This window comes from Prinia subflava, chromosome 2, assembly GCF_021018805.1.
Source record: "Prinia subflava isolate CZ2003 ecotype Zambia chromosome 2, Cam_Psub_1.2, whole genome shotgun sequence".
Lineage (NCBI taxonomy): Eukaryota > Metazoa > Chordata > Aves > Passeriformes > Cisticolidae > Prinia > Prinia subflava.
In genome coordinates, this window is record NC_086248.1 from 111,484,924 (window position 1) to 111,502,403 (window position 17,480).

The window sequence follows — 17,480 nt, forward strand, 5'->3', positions numbered from 1 at the left end:
TCAAAAGGTTTGTTAACCTGTGTTAGAGCCAAAAACACACCTTCTGTAGAGACAAAAACAAGGGAATTCATAAGCTCACACACACATGAGAATTCTCAGCACATTCTAAATTGGAGAAGGAAAGAACAGACCTTTTATATGGTGTAAATGGAAGATGATGGAAGCAAAAAGAAAAGGAAAGGTGCTACAACTGAAAATGAGGGATGCCATTACAAGTAAGTTATTTGGAGAGTACAGTGTTACCTACTGGCAAGGCAAAAAACATCTTAAGACAAAGCTCATGACCTAACCAGGGGAAGATAAAAACTTGTCATAATGAAAAATACCAGGTGCTATCAATAGCATATAATGGACTGAAAAATACATGTGAAAAGCAGCATTGATTTTGTGTCTGGCCCCGCTTTTATCAAGCTCCATAACCAAACCCAGTCAAAATCAATAGCAAAAGTGGCTGGGAAACCACAGGGCAGCTTCGATCATGTTGCATCTCTGTGGCTGTCATTTTTGGGTTGAAGCCACTCGAACTGCATTTCTTGACCATTTTTCAGTCTGACATTCTTTAAAAAATATATCCAGGAGTCCCTTTGTGCCATGACACCCCAATGTTTGCCTTGCCAGAAAAAAAAAAAAAAAAAAGCCAAGATAAACATTGAGTAATCTTTTACTATTTTTTTTACAGCTCCTTTTTTGTTTGGTTGTTTGCCCGAGGATATACGTGCTTTGGGGTTTTGTACTCTCTTCCCTGACCTTTCCCTCCTGCTTCCCAGCAGCGCTGCCAGGATCCCAGGCGGAGCAGCAACCACGTAGGAGCCACGTGAATCAGGGGACAGATTATTTGCTCAGGTATCACTCCCTTTGCCAAGAGGCATTTTGGCCCTGGGTAGGTGTGGGCTTCATCACCTGCTCTGTGAGCACACCAGGAAGCAGGTGACTCATGACATGAAGGAAATGTTTGCAGTTGGATGCAGGAACGTGGCAGGCCCTCTGTCATGGATGAGGTGTTTGGGGATTTTATGACTGGGATTTTTCAGAGTAAGGAAAACTTTGCAGGTGATATTTCTGACAAGTGTTTTTTCCCCTGTAGAATTCAAGCAGTTTTTCCATGATTATCTGTGTTGATGAGTGTGTCAAGGAAGCACGTCACTGGGGTGCTTCAAGAGGGACAAGTGTCGACCCCTGGAGGTTTGGCAGTGTCACCTGTAGCCTGGGATTTGGAAGAGGAGCTGCAGTTACCCCCCTTGGCTGTGGGATACCTCCCCACAGCTGATACAGGACTGCAGTAAACTCATGTGCTCCCTTCAGGCCCCTGCATTCCCTGTCAGCAATTTCCATGCCAGGAGCCAAGATAAGCCCACTTATCCTGTGGCCAAGGTCATTACCCAGGTTACAAGACCAGGCTGAAGGACCACAGACTTTGAGCAGAGGTTTCTCTGAGCCCTATCTCAATGCAGGCAGCTTGTAGGTTTGGACAGACCCTTCAACAGGTATTTTTTTGACAGACTTTCCTTCCGTTGACTTCTCTAGTCTGGATTTGAAAACAACCAGTGCTGAGGAACACCATCACCAGCCAAACCCTGTGTTATAATTTAGCATAAAAGCCTCGTTCAATGAATAGCTGGAAGGGTGGGAGGCCTGATAGTCAAGTGCAAACGTAGAAACTCTGAGACATCTTCTTTCCTCCACCACTCTCCAAAAAAAAAATGAAATCTCTGGGGTTTTATTCCATTATCAAAGGTTTCTCTGTGTGTGTCATTTCTGTGTTTGGGTGAAAAATAAAAGAAAGGAAAGGCTGGTTTCACATCAAGGTGGTGCCTTTGGTTTTGTCTCCCAAATAGCTCAGAGCTTCACAAAGGGCTCTTGCTCTTGCTGTCCTCTCTGCCCGAGAGGATTTGAGCTGCTCAGAAAAAGGCACAAGTTCTGCATATTTTGGGACACAAAGGAACTCTTCCTAGTCTCACCTTGTAGAAATAACCAGACAGCAGCAAGGACTGGTACCCGCAAGACCCATTTGCTGTCATCTCCATAAAGAGTTAGTTAGCCTGAATTAGCCCTAATTAGCCCTTTTGCTCTCTGGATTAAAAGACCAGGAGCTAGGATGGGCACTTTCTGTGCCAAAATGATCACTTTTGGGGAAGTTAATGTTTGGCTAAGAAGCATCATTTCTCTAAATCACTTCTGTACCTCTGTCTGGCAGGCACACTGAGAGCAGCAGAGCAGTGGGACCAGAGAAGGACAAGGAAAATAGAACATCTACTTTCCTCTACACCTATAATGTACCTACTGCAGCCAGTGGTCCTAGGGAGATTAGGGAATATTGGATCTTTTTTTCTCCACATGGAAGGAGAGCACTGTTTCTAGCATAAGATTTCTTAAAATAGGCATTCACCACTAAAAAAAGAAAAAAAAAGGAAAAATAAAGAGTCAGAACTTCACGCCCAGCACTGCAGAGTTGTGTCCTCTCCCGTGGCTCCCCTCCAAGCCCTTCCAAGCTGCCTTGTGGGGACACCTCGTGGCTCAAGTGGCACCTTTGGTTTGCCTCAAGGGATCACCTCTTCATAGCCCCACAGCCTGGGCAAAGTATTTGAGCTGCCAGTGCGACAGCCAGGAGGAGAAACATGAAGTCAGTTTTGAAGGTAGGAAATACAGGAGCCAAGTCTAGACCAATTCTTCTAACAATTTCTTTACCATCTAGTGAGATTATAAGTGAGTTTGAATTCTATAAGAAATTAGGAGTTTGAACCCCCCACCCTTTCAGAAGCCCTTGACCAGCAGTGCTTGGCTGCTGTCTTCTCCTGCTGGCTGGTGCAGGTGAGTCCATGAACAGCAGCCCAGCCCCAGAGAGGGCAGGGCATGGAGGCACTGGGGAGGTGCTGCCTGGAGTTCACTCATGGGGATCTGTTTGTGATGGCTGAGATCAAACAGGTCACCAGATTTCACTGTTACCCACGTGGGCACCAACAAGAAACTCAATTTACACCATGTCTAGTTTCACGGTGATGCAGCCAGACAGGAGTATAGCACACAAGGAGCTTGTGTTAATTATTTCTGTTTGTGCAACATGCAGAGAAATGCCTGGCACCTGCCAAGAAAAGCCAAGCCCATCTCCTGTGGCTTTGCAGAGAGAAATGGGAATGCCTGGTGACCTGGCTGGCTCCTCCCTGCTCCAGGAATTTCCATTCCGTGGTATCAACAAGCCCTCAACACACACAGGTGGCCTCTGGCTCATCTCCTTCACCTCTTCCCAGGAAGGCAGAGCTCCTGATTCGCAGAAGAGGCAGATGTTTATCATGCTCTGCTCTGCACCAGCACCAGACCACACCAAAGAGAAGTTACCAAACAGCTTTTGCTTTTCTCATGAAAGTATTTTGTAACGATGAGGATTTATGCCATTCTCTTGAAAGCCCACAAAAGTAGCACAGCCGTCTTCACCTGGATTTAACTTCTCCAGTTGGGAGGATTTAATGGGTCAGGATTTCTTGTCTTGTGGTCTGCTTGCTGATGAAGAGATGGCTGCATTTCTGCTCCTCCTGCCTCTCAGGCCAGTGTCACCTGGTGCCACCCCACCTTCTCCAAGTACTTGCAAAGCCAGGGCTTTCAACTCCTTTTGCAAATATCTGCTGCAAGAAGCTGAGGGGCAAAGAGAGGTCATTTGGCTGCTGTGGGCTCCTGCAGAGCCAACAGCAGAACTTGTTTCCTGAATTTATTACTTGGGATCTCAAGTGCTGTTCTTACTGGGGAATGGGAGAGAGGGGCACCTATCAAGCAAGGATAGTGCCAAGTGCTTCCAAAGGTTATTCTCCTTGCCATGGAGAAGCCACCTTTCATGTAGACATCTCAGTGGCACGGAGACAGGTGTCCACACTGGTGGGAATTCCGTCAAAACCTTCACTCTCCTGTCCAAGAGTTTCCTGGAACCCCAGCCCCTTTCAGAATGGGATTTGTTTGCTTTCTCACGGACAGGTATTTGCTCTCGAGGCTTTCAGGTTGAGGAGAAAAAAAAAAAAAAAAGTTTTCCCAGTCTGACTCCTTCTCTGCTAGCGCCATCTGGAGGCTCCAAGGAAACTTGCACTGTAAAATTACTTTTATTTGTATTTAATTATTTCACAATTTATTTAGGATTTAAAGTGGTCTTGGCATTGATGATTATGGTTAGCAGACTTGAAAAAAGAAAGCATCCGTGCAATTAAGGTTTTAGTTATAAATTAATTAAAGATTCTGTAAAGTCAAAACAGTGGGCTTACTTCTGGCTGAGCTGAAGACTGCATCTTTATCTGTTCACTTCTCTATTTACCTGCAGTTACAGTGCTTTATTTTAGCAGCTGACTGCTCAGCCTCTCTTCTAATTCAGTAGCATTTATCATGCTGCTATGCAGAGCTGCCACTTAAAGAGCTGTTGGAATGGTTTTTTAAAAAAACACAAAACCCTGTACTTTAAGTATTTGCTGTTTAGGCTGCAAACAGTTATGTTTATGTAACTTCCTCTTCTATTATAACTGAGTTGTAGCTATCCTCTAGGATTTGCTACTTGGAATTCAAAATGTGTCTGTAGAAAAGACCCCAAACTACAGGAAACTGGGGTTGGGAGGTGGAGGGGGAGGAAAGAAAAAAAGAAAATCATTCTAATAAGCTAATTCAGGACATCTTTCCTCTGTTTTGTAAATCCAGTGCTCTGAAATCACTTGCCAGAGTGATTCTCCTGCCTTCCCTTGAGGAAAGTGAGACTCAAACCTATTGATTTGATATGATGTGATGCCTTATAACTCCTCTCAGGGGTGAAGCTCTGTGGTGAGCATCAGTATAATGTTGATTTAGATTCATTTGTTACATCTGGAGTTTCCAACTTCACCTGAGGTGCTGTAAGAAATAGCAGGAACAGCTGTACGGGGAGAAGAATGATGGTGCCAGGCAAACTTGGAATCAGCTTTTTGTTAATTTGTGGAAAAGCTTTATTTCTTCTCCTTCTCAAAAGAATTCTTGCTGGGAATGCAATGCTGTCAAGAAAGCACAAAGACATCAGATCAGCAGCCTACCTTGTGCAGCTTCCAGGAGCACGAAGGGAGGATTTGGGATGCAGGGATTCGGTGCTCCAAGACAAGGCATGCCAGCCAGGCTGAACCATTTCCAGCCTTCCCTGGGAGCATTTCTCTGACACACAGACTCAGTCAGGAGCCCTAAAGTTCTCAGCTGTTCCTTCCAGAAACCTTCTAGAAGTGGGTCTGACAATTCCAGCCCCGATTTTCCCTGCAGGATATGTTTCTCAAAGAATGCTTGTATGTACTCACTCAGGAGCTGCTGCTTGAAGTCCAAGCTTTTGTAATCAGCAAGAATGGATGTGAAATCCTCTCCTGCACAGAAAGTCTTCATGTCCTGAAAATACCTCATCAGTAACTGGAGAGTAACTTCCAATACAAAGAATATCCACATGGCAGTTTGTAAATTGCAGGACAGCAGAGCGTTTGGACAATGAGCAGGTGAGAGATTTCCTGTTGAACGGGGCTCATGAAGTGTGGAGGGAACAGAAACTGCTTGAAACTCAGGGTGAGGAGCTAAACGTCAGTGCAACTGTTGAGTCCAGTGTATCAGGAGAGTCTATCAAGTACTGAGGTTAACCATGCAAGTGCCCTGATACATTGTTAGAAGCATTAACTTACAAGAAGTGAGCTGTCTCCTGCAGAAGGCTGCTCTAAAACAGACATCAAAAAACCCTGAAGAGCCAGATCTTCCAGGTTTTCTTTCTTACAGACAATCCCCTGCATGGTGATGCTACAGTAGGTATGGCACAAAGCACACTAGCAGCATTTATCATCCCTTATTTATATTTATCAGGCATGGATGTGCACTTTTTCCTGTACTTAGCCTTTTTATACCAAGTAACAGTGTGCGCTGGAGCCAACTCTTGCAACATTCACTGCAAAAACATCTTAATTTAAAATAAATTGTAGCATGGGTATGACTGCAATGAATTGCTTTGATCCCTGAGCTCATGTTGAAATGAGATTTTACTGACTTTGCCTGGAACTGCCAGAAGGCTGACACCACACTGGCAGCTTTTCTTCATCCCTAATTTCTGTGGAAGTGCCCACACTGTCATGAAAAGACAGGTGTACGAAATTTTCTCCTGAAAACTAAACTCTAAGGGGCTCAGAGGAATAAGAAGAACAGTGAAAAAACACAACTGTGTATAGTTCCTGTCTATTTTTAAGACTGCAGAAAAGCATAAATGCTTGCAACAGCTGCTTCATAAGCATTCATGGCATTCAGTCACTGTGCCCTGTTCCCATTTCCTGAAATGTTTCTCTCCCCTTTCACCACTATGTATAGCAAGTCTCTGCTGCACCATTGTCACTGTGCTTAACAGATACAGTGTTATTCTGAGAACAGAACTATTTTTATGGATAAGCTTACTAATGTTTGCTGATTTATTTTATATTCTGGCTGGTAAATCTTCAAAGAAACTGTTCAATTTTGCTTATAATTCAGTTTAGCCTTTCCTTTTCTGGCTAGAGAAGTTCTGATTTACAAATCTTCATTACATGAAGACAAACCAAAAAAGAAAAATGAGATGAGTCCAGATGTGACAGACCAAGATTTACTTTAGTACAAGGCAGAAACTTCTGTTAGAACAGGACAGACACCAACTCAGGCAAAGGGAAATGTTAATCATTACAAAAGCTAGTAATGCTTAAAACTTTAATTTCCCTCAGTTTCCTAAAATAGGCTTTCAGGGTCTTTTTTTATCTTGTACTATCAAACGGTGTTAGTTACATAACTAAAACATGCAAATGAGGTGCAACAGACTACTCTTAGCCAGTATCTGATTGGACAACTTTTAATATTTCTATTGACAAACACTGTAAGCATAACCAGAGTGAACTGTGTTTACTTGAAGTCTGTCCAGTGCCAGACTCAGGTCACTGAACTACCGGTTCAAGGAGAGTTACTGGCGTTCTAATTTTATTTTCAGTTGAGACAGAGGATGCTGCAGTGATCACGGACTAGGGCGTGCTCCAGCAGTGCCAAATTCTAATCAAAACTCAGATTGTGCGTTAGTAGCCAAGGCAAACAATTATCCTGTACCATACACAGAAAGCAACTAGTATTGAACAGACAAAAAGTTTGGTCAACAAACTAGTTTTACTTCTTTAATAATATTTTGCTAATAACTCAAGAGGCACGACAGTACCAGTAAGCATATGAACTTTAAAATGCACAATGGCCACAGACATCTGACTTGGATACAGTAGTGGTGTTTGGTAGCAGACCTACAGACGGCTTTTCGATTCTTCCACTCTTAAATGATTTTGTATTTCCTCCTGACCTAGTCATGCACTGGAGAGGAATTCCACAGCAGTCTCCTTCTCTTCAGCTAATTCCTTAGCAGTAAGATCCATCTTCTCACGGGAAAAATCATTAATAGGAAGACCCTCAACAAACTTCCAGGTCTTGTCCTGATTGAAAACAGACAAATAAAAAGCCCTTCATGTAAGAACAGGCTTCACTCAGTCTGCATGAAAGAAATTTTGTGGCATAAGAACAAAGCCAATGGCTCACACCAGGCAGCAGTTAATTTGATTTCAGATAAAGAATGCAACCAGCACCAGTTAGTCACGTCAGATTGTACTTATTTATCAGCACTTAGATGATGATCAAGTTAATTTAACTGGGTTAATAGGAGTCCTCTCTATGAAAGACTGCTAAACCCCCACATCCCACCAACTGCAGTCCCACACTGCTGTTAACCAGCTCACATGACATTTTAATAGGTGTTGCAGAAGATATATGGATTTAAATCCAGCCTGGTTACCTTGATCACAACAGGGAATGAATATAGCAAGTCTTCAGGAACACCGTAAGAATTGCCATCAGAAATGACTCCCATCGAAACAAACTCCCCCTGAAACCAGAAAAGTCAGAGATAAAATACATTTTTCACTGCTAGAAGCAGGCAAAATTTTCACAATTTTCGATATTCTTTGACATAACTTATTCCAGAAAAGGGCAGATTCCTCTGAACACACTTGAGGTCAGTGAGGTGGGCACAGAATCAAAGCATTAGGCAAACAAGCATGCAATAGCCACATCTTACCGCTGGAGTGCCAAACCAGATGTCCCTCACATGATCACAGATAGCTTTGGCAGCTGACATAGCACTGGACAGCTTCCTGGCCTTAATAACAGCTGCTCCACGTTGCTGAACAGTCTGCAATTAAGAAAAAAACCACCAACCATAACTAAATTGTAAAGCAGCAAAATCATGGCTTGGTCTACACATGCTGTTAGTAAACACCATCAAGAAAACTGTCGTCTGCAGTTATTTAATTTTATCAGTGAAGATACAGTTCTTTCACTAAACAAACACGGCACACAATCCAGAAATACAACCTAGAAGAGTTTTGCCAACACAAATGTAACAGAATGTTTCAGAGGCTCATTCCTTAGCTTTACAGCTAGCTGACTTCTCTGCTACCAACCAGATGTCTCAAGCTTTTCCCACCAGGAGACTTTGTGCATGTCAACAGTAACAGATGTCTCAGCAACACACTGTCAATTAAAGTCTTCTGCTGAACACCAATGTTAAATGCTTGCTGGTCTCAGGCCTACAATACTTAATGCATACAATTAATTTAATTCCTGAAGACAGCTGAATCTACCTCAACATACTCAAGTTAATAGTTTTGGTAAGCTTTATTCATCTAGGACTTCAGTAACCTATTTCCCTTCATATTCTACTTAGGTAGCCTGGGCTCTTGATCAAATAATACCATCATTTTGTTTTACTAACCTACATTATTATTTATTGCTACCCTACATTAAGACATTTGCAGGCATTTTCTAAATTTTTCAGATTCCTTTTCAAAAATGGTGCTGGTGATGCCACATATTTAGAATTGGAAACTCTGTGTGTGTGTGTGCACACTCATGAGCAAGGAAAGAGCTGCTGGCCGTTTCTGGTGGGTGGGGAGCAGCAAATTCATCATCCCACTTCATCTACAAATCTGCCCCAAAAAGTCACAGCAGTGAAATGGCAGAGGTGCTTCTGTGTCACACAAGTTCCACCTGAGCTGTGATCAAAACTCTTTGAATCATTTTAGCATTCCAGTTGGATTTTTCTAGTGGAAGTTACACGGACCTTCCTGCCTTGAATTTTCCAAGAGCAAGTAACTGATAGCACAAGGTATCTGAAGATGGCTTATTCTACTGAGAGAAAAGAGCTCTTCACTACATCAGTTACATTGTTTACAATTTCAGATGCGGTTGGGACAAAGCACAAGCACAGAGTGATCATTAAAAAAAAAAGAAATAAGTATCTTACCAGGATAAAGTCTCCCTTCAGCCAGCTGTCATCTTTTATAGCTTCATAGACTCCAACTTCTTTTCCTTTCACATTTACCTTTGCATGGTTAACATCAGGATATTGAGTGGAAGAGTGGTTGCCCCAGATGATGACATTCTTCACATCATTAGCAGTCACACCAAGTTTCAGAGCAATCTAATTGGAAATTAAAAATGTCCATTGCATTGACTTCAGCTTCTCAATTCACAGGCTTTTTTGACAGCTTTTTTGCTCTGTTTGTATTTAGCAGAGAGAACAGAACGGGCCCTTTTTACCTGAGACTTGGCTCTGTTGTGATCCAAACGAGTTAAGCAGCTGAAGTTTTCCTTTGGTATGGATGGGGCTGACTTTGATGCAATCAGGCAGTTGGTATTGGCTGGATTCCCAACAACCACAACCTAAAAAGGAAAAAAGGAAAGATGAAGTAGGTGCAAAACACCTCCCTCCAGTGAAATACATTGCTTGGCCTTCAAAGAAGCTATCTAAAAGTTAAGTTTTCTAATCTCCTGGTTTTGTTTTCTAAGTGTGTTTTAAAGATTTTTTTTATGTGTGTCATTTGTAGTCACCCAATCTTCTATAACTGCACATAAAATTATTTTCCAGGTAGGTATTTTCTTTAACTCGATATCCAATGTGAAAGGGAACAAGACTTCTAGGGAGACCTAGAGCCTGGCTTCAAACCTCATGCCACCAGAGACAGGGAAAGACAGACACGTGCACACTTTTAACCAACCACTTTTAAATGCTTTCTGGACTGGCTGCCACTGCTTTATATAATTGCTTTATAATTAAGAAAGCCAGAACAGATACTTATCTCAATGTTCATAGGCAGTTAGAAGTAGAATACTGCCTCAACTTAGATCAATTTATTACTATGCAAAACCGATTTTTATTCATCCTTCATTTGTGCCTCAAATGACTTATGTCAAATTCTATACACTCTAAATCACACAAGCTGATCTGCAAACCTCCCTTTGTGTTTCCCCTTTTGAAAGTTAGTTCAGTATTTTTTTCCACTACTCTGCAATAGTTATGTTGATAGTTTTTATTCCATCTGGATAAAGAAGCAAACACATCTTTAGAAGCAGTAGGAAGTTCATCAGCAGGCATTAAAAAGTCAGCTACAAAGCACAGTCAGAGTCTGGGTCTGAGATTAAGAGCAGTGGGAGAGCAGCCACATGATCCCATTAACTGTGCTGAAGGAATCTGAGAGAGAACAATTAAAATCTTCTAATGCTCCAAAGAATAAGATGCAAACCACCTAGATAAAGCTGATTTTTGTGCAACTGTAATTCCACACTGATAGTGAAGTTAAGGGTCATTATACTAAAGGACACAGATGGATATGAAGTAGGCAGCTGCATGTAGTTAATTCAGTTCTCCCAGAGAAGAGTGATAACGAGCAAAAGACTGCTTATTTTTAAAATACAGTTATATGGGGTTGCTTTTCAAATTGGTGGTAACCAGTTCAGAGCATGTGTAGAATACAGCAATACAATGTAAGACTCACCTTTTTCACCAAATTAATGACTAAATCATCCACCTATTTAACATTCTGTTTCTTATCTACCCTTGACTGTGGTCTGTTCTCCAGAGCATAAGGAAAGGAATGCCCACACTGAACAGGCTCCTGCTTGTGCATCTAGATCTCTAAATAACAGAAAATGAATGTTTTAAATTCAGTTCCTATATTCACCTTGACAGTCTTTTTGGCATACTTGTCCAAGGCTGCACCCTGAGACTTGAAAATTTTCACATTTGCTTTGAGCAAATCCTTCCTCTCCATGCCCTCTCTCCTTGGCATGGAGCCAACCAGAATTGCTATGTCAAGATCTTTGAATGCAACTTCCTCCTTGTCAGTTGGAATGACCTCTAAAAAAAGGAAAGGAGGAAAAGAATTCAGTAAGATAAATACTCATGGCATAGTGCTAGCAGGGATATTATTTTGTGCATAAATAGTATATAATCTAATCTGACAATACCACAACCTTCCCCTTCCAAAAACACAAGTACAGTCATTTGGCCCTACTTCCACAGATTAAATCCTTGCCAGTAAATGGGTTTTATATATAAATATCTGTCTAAAGTGGAAAACACAGGAGAAATCCATGTAAAAACATACATTTCATTTGCCTCTAAAAATGCTTGTATAAGTACATATGTTTTTCTCCACTTTTACAATAAAATTTCAGTGGCAAGAACCAACACAGGTGAAGTTTTGCTGCCCCTTTGACAATTCCAAGCAGAGAAGGTTTGATTTGTAGGAGAGCTGGTACCTACATGGGGTTTTTTGCCACGTGTTATAGTAATTACATTAACATCTACTTGCTCCCTTTCTTCTGCATGCTTAAACTACCACAACTCAGCTTCTTTACACAGCTTGAGGAGTGATTTTTTATTTTGTGTCTCTATACAGAAGATATTTTTAAGACTAAATTATTATTTTTTTAATTTAGCAATAAATATATACATAACATAGCAATGATATATTATATATATTTCAGGGCTGGGCCAGATACAATGCACATATGCACAAGTATCTGACAATTTCTTGTCCAGGCTGAAAGCCCAGGATTGGAAGACAGAAACCCAGGTATCTGCACTGCCAGTTCTGTTCAGAAAACGTATTTGATGCCATTCTTCCTAGCTTACAGGCTAAGTTAAATTGATTATATTCCACAAAATACAAAACCAAGGAAGGATCATCTAAGATTTTCTTCTGTACAACTTCCTGCCAGCTACAGGGACTTGTAAATGCAAGAATCGTACTGCAGCATCTTGTAGGTATGAGAGAAAATTGTTTTGGCCACCTCTGAGCAGCGGCAGAGCACAGTCCTGCAGCTCCATCACCACACCTTCCAGTACCGTCATCATGGGAGTGATGTCCAGCAGCACAAGGATAAGAGGCTGGAAAGAAAGAAAAGGTTTAGTGCAAGCTGGGCACAGCCTGTTTTGAAAATGAATTTGTCTTGTACTCAGCTGTTACCTCGTGCAAGATCTGCAGAAAACAAATAACTTCAGCACAACCAACAACTGACAGCTTGCACAACAGAGCAGAACTCCCATTTTCCCCACTTAAAGAAGAAATCGCTCGCATATTGGTACAGCATTCCGAGTGTCTATGAGGAACCCAGTCTCAGGCACTCTCTCCTGCCTGTGCAGCTCAGTGTCAGAGTTACCTGGTCTTTGCCGAAGACATCGCCCTTGGCAATGCTGTAGAGGAGGGAGTAAGCAATCTGCCCAGCAGCTCCAGTCACCAGCACTCTGACAGGCTCAGCCTGCAAGGAAACGACACAGCCTTACCCACAGCTCCACACCATGGAAAAATTAAGTTACCACAGTAATAAAGTTGGGATTATTTAGCCTGGATGAAAGCGTGTGCCTAAAGGCGGATCAGCCCCTGGGATCACGCTTCTGCTTCGGCTAGAACCACCAGCAATTTCTCTGCTTGCTTTTACAGAAACAGACCACAACTGCAAAAAGATCCTTAGGAATTGCTCCTGGAAAATGTGCAAAATGCCAGCAATAATGATGTATTTGAAAAATGTTGCAACACTGCCTTGTTAACACAAGACAACAGAACACACACCCTACCCATTCATACTTCAAATTTACTACAGAATTTCTACGAGCTGTGACACTTGACTGGTTTTCAGATTCTTTCCATTTTAAGGGCTGCTCCCATTATGCATTTTGAAAGCTTATTTGAAACCAAAGACTTATTGAATGCCAGAAAGCAAAGAACCTAATGGACTTAAAAACTACTGCCCCACTAAACTGTTGGGCAGCAAATTTAACTAATCCACAGACAAAAGCTACATTATGAACAAATACAGACACTAGTATCCATAATACAACTGTCTATTGTCAGACTGACCCAAAACTCCAAAAGACTGGGAGAAGACTGCCAAAATGTCACTATAGTGCAAATAAGAGGGGGAAAATGGCCTGCCCTTTAGCAAAACGCCACTTTGTTAAGCAGGACTGGGAGAAATCCAGAGGTTATTCAATATTTAAAATTAAAGGCTCCAAGAGTTTGGGTTGTTCAGCCTGGAGATGAGAAGGTACCAAGTTGGCTTTTCAATTCTCAAAGGGACTTACAAAAAAGATTAGGACAAACTTATTAGTAGGGCCTGTTATGAAATAACAAGGGACAATAGTTTTAAACTAAAAGAGCACAGACTTAGATAAGAAACAAATACTTTACAATAAGGATGGTGAAACACTGGCACAGATTGTCCAGATAAGTGGTGGCTGCCCCACCCCTGGAAACATCCAAGGTATAACCTTCACCCCTGGCAGTTTTCAAGACCAAAACACCTATGGCATGATCTATCAGTGGCAAAAGTCAGGCTGGACTGGGCAACTTCCAGACGTGGAGCAAGACAGAGGGCAGGCTCTGTGACCTCTACAGATCCTTTCCAAGCAGCATTCCTGTCACTGATATTTATAGGAAAGCCATGTGGGGCTTCCAGTGTATTCTCTCTGCAGAAGTGACCAGACAAGCACAGTTGCATCACACTGGTGTTAGATAATTTAAAAAATCAGGCCACCTATCCCATTTTGTCACACACTACATAAAATCAGAGCATAAATGATGAAGCTAAACTACTGAACTTGCAGATTTAGACCTGGCCCTCATTATGGGAATGATTCTTTAAATATCTCCTTACCCAATTACCCGTTACATGGTGTTGAAGTGCATTATTCTGTTTTGAACTTGTCCTACCAAGAGTCACATCCCTCTAACTTCACCAAAACTCCACTATGAGGGGAAGGAGAGCAGACAATCAACTCTTGCTGGTTTAAATCTCAAAACTAGTCCTGGTACTCTATTCTTGAGCAGGGAAATGTACCATAACTTCTGAATGATGATGGGCAGCACAGATTAAGATGCATATCAAATTTCAAAGACAACTTCTCAGCATGTTTCTAAGAAGAATCTCTATTTTATTTATATAAATGGAACAATGAACACTGTTTTAAGGCAGCTAACCACACTAGTTAGTAAAATAAGTACTGCAAAGTTACAGTGTTGCAAAACCTTGGCCTGGCAAAATCCCCATCATATAAAAAGTGATCCTTGCTAAGCTATTCCAGAATTCACACAGGTAGCAGAAAAACATGTTTTCTTTATATTATAGGATATCTAAAATCAATTGTGAATTAATTTCTGAATTTTCAGTGAACAGAAGAAAGATTTTAAGGCTCTTTCTTCTAAAGTAGTGTCACAAAAGGGGGAAAGGAAAAGAGATTTTTTTTGATTCTACAAACTTTATAAGCCAATCTGATTGAAACATAAAAAATGCCAACCTATCCACTAGCACTATCGTGAGTATTCAGCATAACAACAGGAGAGGGAAGGAGCAGGAGATAAAAAGGTAAGAAACAAGACTATTTGTTATTTTTTTACTGAGACAAATTTAGCATTTAGCCTCTAAAATAACCCTTTAGTCATGACTCAGCTCCACCTTCTCAACACAATTACATTGGCTTACTACCATCTTTCCTGTTGTCCCCCATTTAGGACTGGAGGAAGAAAACACATAAGCTAAAATAAGGTGAGGAGCGTTGCCTACTTGTTTTTCCTTTCCAAACCTTCAGTACATGGGATTCAGTGCATTCCCCAGACCCTTTTACCCCTCACCAATTGTGAGCATTTAGCATCAAAGAAACTTTCATGCTCTCTCTTAAACCCAGAAGCTGGATTAACAAACCAAAAACGTTGTGCTTCTTACAAAATGTGGATAACTCTCACCAAAAACCCTTACATCTCCTATTGGAATTGGTCTCACTGAGTGTCTGAGGCTATTTTAGAGAAATGAGAGGCTCCCCCTTAGAAGTTGTAGGTTGCAGACATTCACGTCCAGGCGCTTTAACCCGTGACTTGGCTCCTGCAGGGCTTTCATGCTGTGGTAACTGCAGGGGTGACCTTTACTCACTCTCAGGTATACAGGAACTAGAGGACAAATTAAGCAACAACTAAGCTGAATTATTTTGTTCCAAAGCCTTCCCACTCCACGTTCAATCGATGTACAGTTAAAAAAGCTTTAGGAAAATACAAGAGTAGCAAAAGTAATGACAAAAAAAGGATGAGGAAAAAAAATCCCAGCAACTCAACACTGCATCCCCAGGTACCCTGCTTCATCTAATCCAGCAAGTGTAGGATCTTTCTCCCTTCTAAACTATCACAGATAAAAGCAAAGCCCCCAAATATCAAGTGAGGAAGTTGAGGTCTTAATGCCCTCCCCACACTTTGGTTTAAGAACCCAGTGCCTCAGCCCTGTCTGTGACTGCAGCTGGTATCAGCACACCCAAACCATCAGTGCCACAACTGCAAACAGCACTGCACTGCAAAACTGCAAAACTGATTCAGGAGGTTACAAAGGTAAAGATAACTCACAACCTATCAAACGTTGTGACAGGGACATCCTGACTACACAAGTGATAGACTTTGCATTGCTAATTGCAGTTATGAGAGACCTCTATAAAGATTATTGCTGATAAGCTCGTCCATAAAATACCATCAGCTTAACATTATGCCTGAATATTACAGGCAACTAAGCTCTCCCACCTTGCTTTACAAGACTTATTTAATCATTAAAATGAATTATCTTCCAAGGTCTAGAGGCTGCCTAAGGAACTTTCCCTTTGCTCTCCCTTCTTTAAAGCAGAGATGTGCTGACAATAAACACGTTTGGAAATGTCGTAGAAAGTGTCAGCAATGCACTTGAAGAACACCACCACGGCTGTGGTTCAGAGGGCAAAGCAATTCCAAAGGCATTCCTTCATCAAGAAACAACCTTTACAGGTGCCCTTTAAAACTTTTTCCATTTCATTGAGCTAATGGTGGCTGCACTGACAGATGATTTTATTTCAGCAGTTTAAAGCCTCTGCTCCAGACCACATGCACAACCTGAACAGCAAAGGCAAGATAAGAACAGTGACATTCTGAAAAGTCTGGACATCAAAGTTATAACCAGCAGTTCTCTGTGAGACCAGCCCCATGCATGTCAGCCAACACTTTGAGAGTTCAAATATGAACTAGAACCTGCTGTCAGGTTGCCACTCCTGCAAATCCACATTTTAAATAGAAAGAGTGCAAAAGTTTACAGATTTTGATATTTTTTTAGGGTACAGCTGAAATAAGCTGCATTTCTGATATGCAGGCATCCTTTCTATAGCAAAATACTGAAAGTGCAGGTTTGAATAACGGTATTTTCATGCCTAGAAAGGAAAGCAAGGTCTCTGCAGGTTTGATTATCTATGTACACACGCTGCAAAAAGCAAAGCACTGCAGTTCACCTCTGTAACCTCAGGGCAGAACCAGAAGGACTCCTTGACAATCTACAGAGTCTGAACAAACAGCTGGATTTCCGACAGCAAGCAGGGATAAACCAATAAAGACATTTCACAAGCACTTTCCCTTGAGCTAACACAGAACCGCACCAACACCTTTCACGGCTCCCGAACGAAGGCGCTGACAGCCCCCATCTCCCGGAGGCAGCGCCGGCGGCCGCGGCGCCGGGAAAAGGCGCGATTGCGGCTCCGGAGCGCCAGCCCCAGGGCGGGCAGGCTCGCTGCCCTCCGAAGGGGGCACATCCCGCCCTCCTCCGCACGGCCCTGGGCACGGGGGAGGCAGAGCCGCGCCAGGCCGGCACCGACCCCGCGTCCCCGCCTGGAAGGTCACCCCGGCGCGGCTCCGCGGGGGCTGCCGTGAGCCCTGAGGAGGCGCCAGGCCCGGCTCCTCTGCGTGCCACGACCACCTCCGGGTCACCCCTGCCGCTCACTCCCCGGGCTCTGCCGGCAGCAGCGCGGCCAGGCGGGGAGGGCGACGCCATTTCGGGGTCTCCTCCGCCTGCCGGAGCTCCCTGCCCCGAGCCGAAGGAATCGCACCCGAGGGGCGCGGTACCGCCGCGGGCCCGGTACCGACCATGTCTGCGGGAGCGGAGACTGCGCCTGCTGCTCGAGGTCACCTCTGCGGCTCGACTGCGGCCGTTCCAGCGCTGCGCCGCGGTACCGTGGCGGGGCGGGGAGGCGCGGCCGCGCGCGGCCGCCTGGGGGCTGTAGTCGTGGTCGCTACCGGCCCGGGCGGCTCCCCTGCCGGACAGAACTACAACTCCCAGCGTGCTTCGGGGGTGGCGTG

General features: G+C 43.0%; 1 protein-coding gene across 1 annotated transcript; it reads right to left on the reverse strand.

Moving 5' to 3' along the window:
* Positions 1-7,129: 7,129 nt before the first annotated feature.
* MDH1 (malate dehydrogenase 1) lies at positions 7,130-17,408 on the reverse strand. Its single transcript, XM_063391608.1, has 9 exons — positions 17,268-17,408; positions 12,514-12,612; positions 12,145-12,241; positions 11,031-11,206; positions 9,610-9,732; positions 9,314-9,490; positions 8,087-8,200; positions 7,805-7,894; positions 7,130-7,448 (listed from the first exon to the last, which is right to left on the reverse strand). The coding sequence occupies exons 1-9, from the start codon at positions 17,268-17,270 to the stop codon at positions 7,323-7,325; spliced, it is 1,005 nt and encodes a 334-aa protein (XP_063247678.1). The 5' UTR covers positions 17,271-17,408; the 3' UTR covers positions 7,130-7,322.
* Between the last annotated feature and the right edge of the window lie 72 nt (positions 17,409-17,480).

Bases quoted from the DNA above. Each gene is read 5' to 3' on its own strand.
- MDH1 (XM_063391608.1), bottom strand. The intron at 12,242-12,513 runs GTAACTCTGACA...CTTTCTTTCCAG, and splicing joins ATGTCTTCGGCAAAGACCAG to CCTCTTATCCTTGTGCTGCT. The intron at 9,491-9,609 runs GTAAAAAGGGCC...ATTTCCAATTAG, and splicing joins ACAACAGAGCCAAGTCTCAG to ATTGCTCTGAAACTTGGTGT.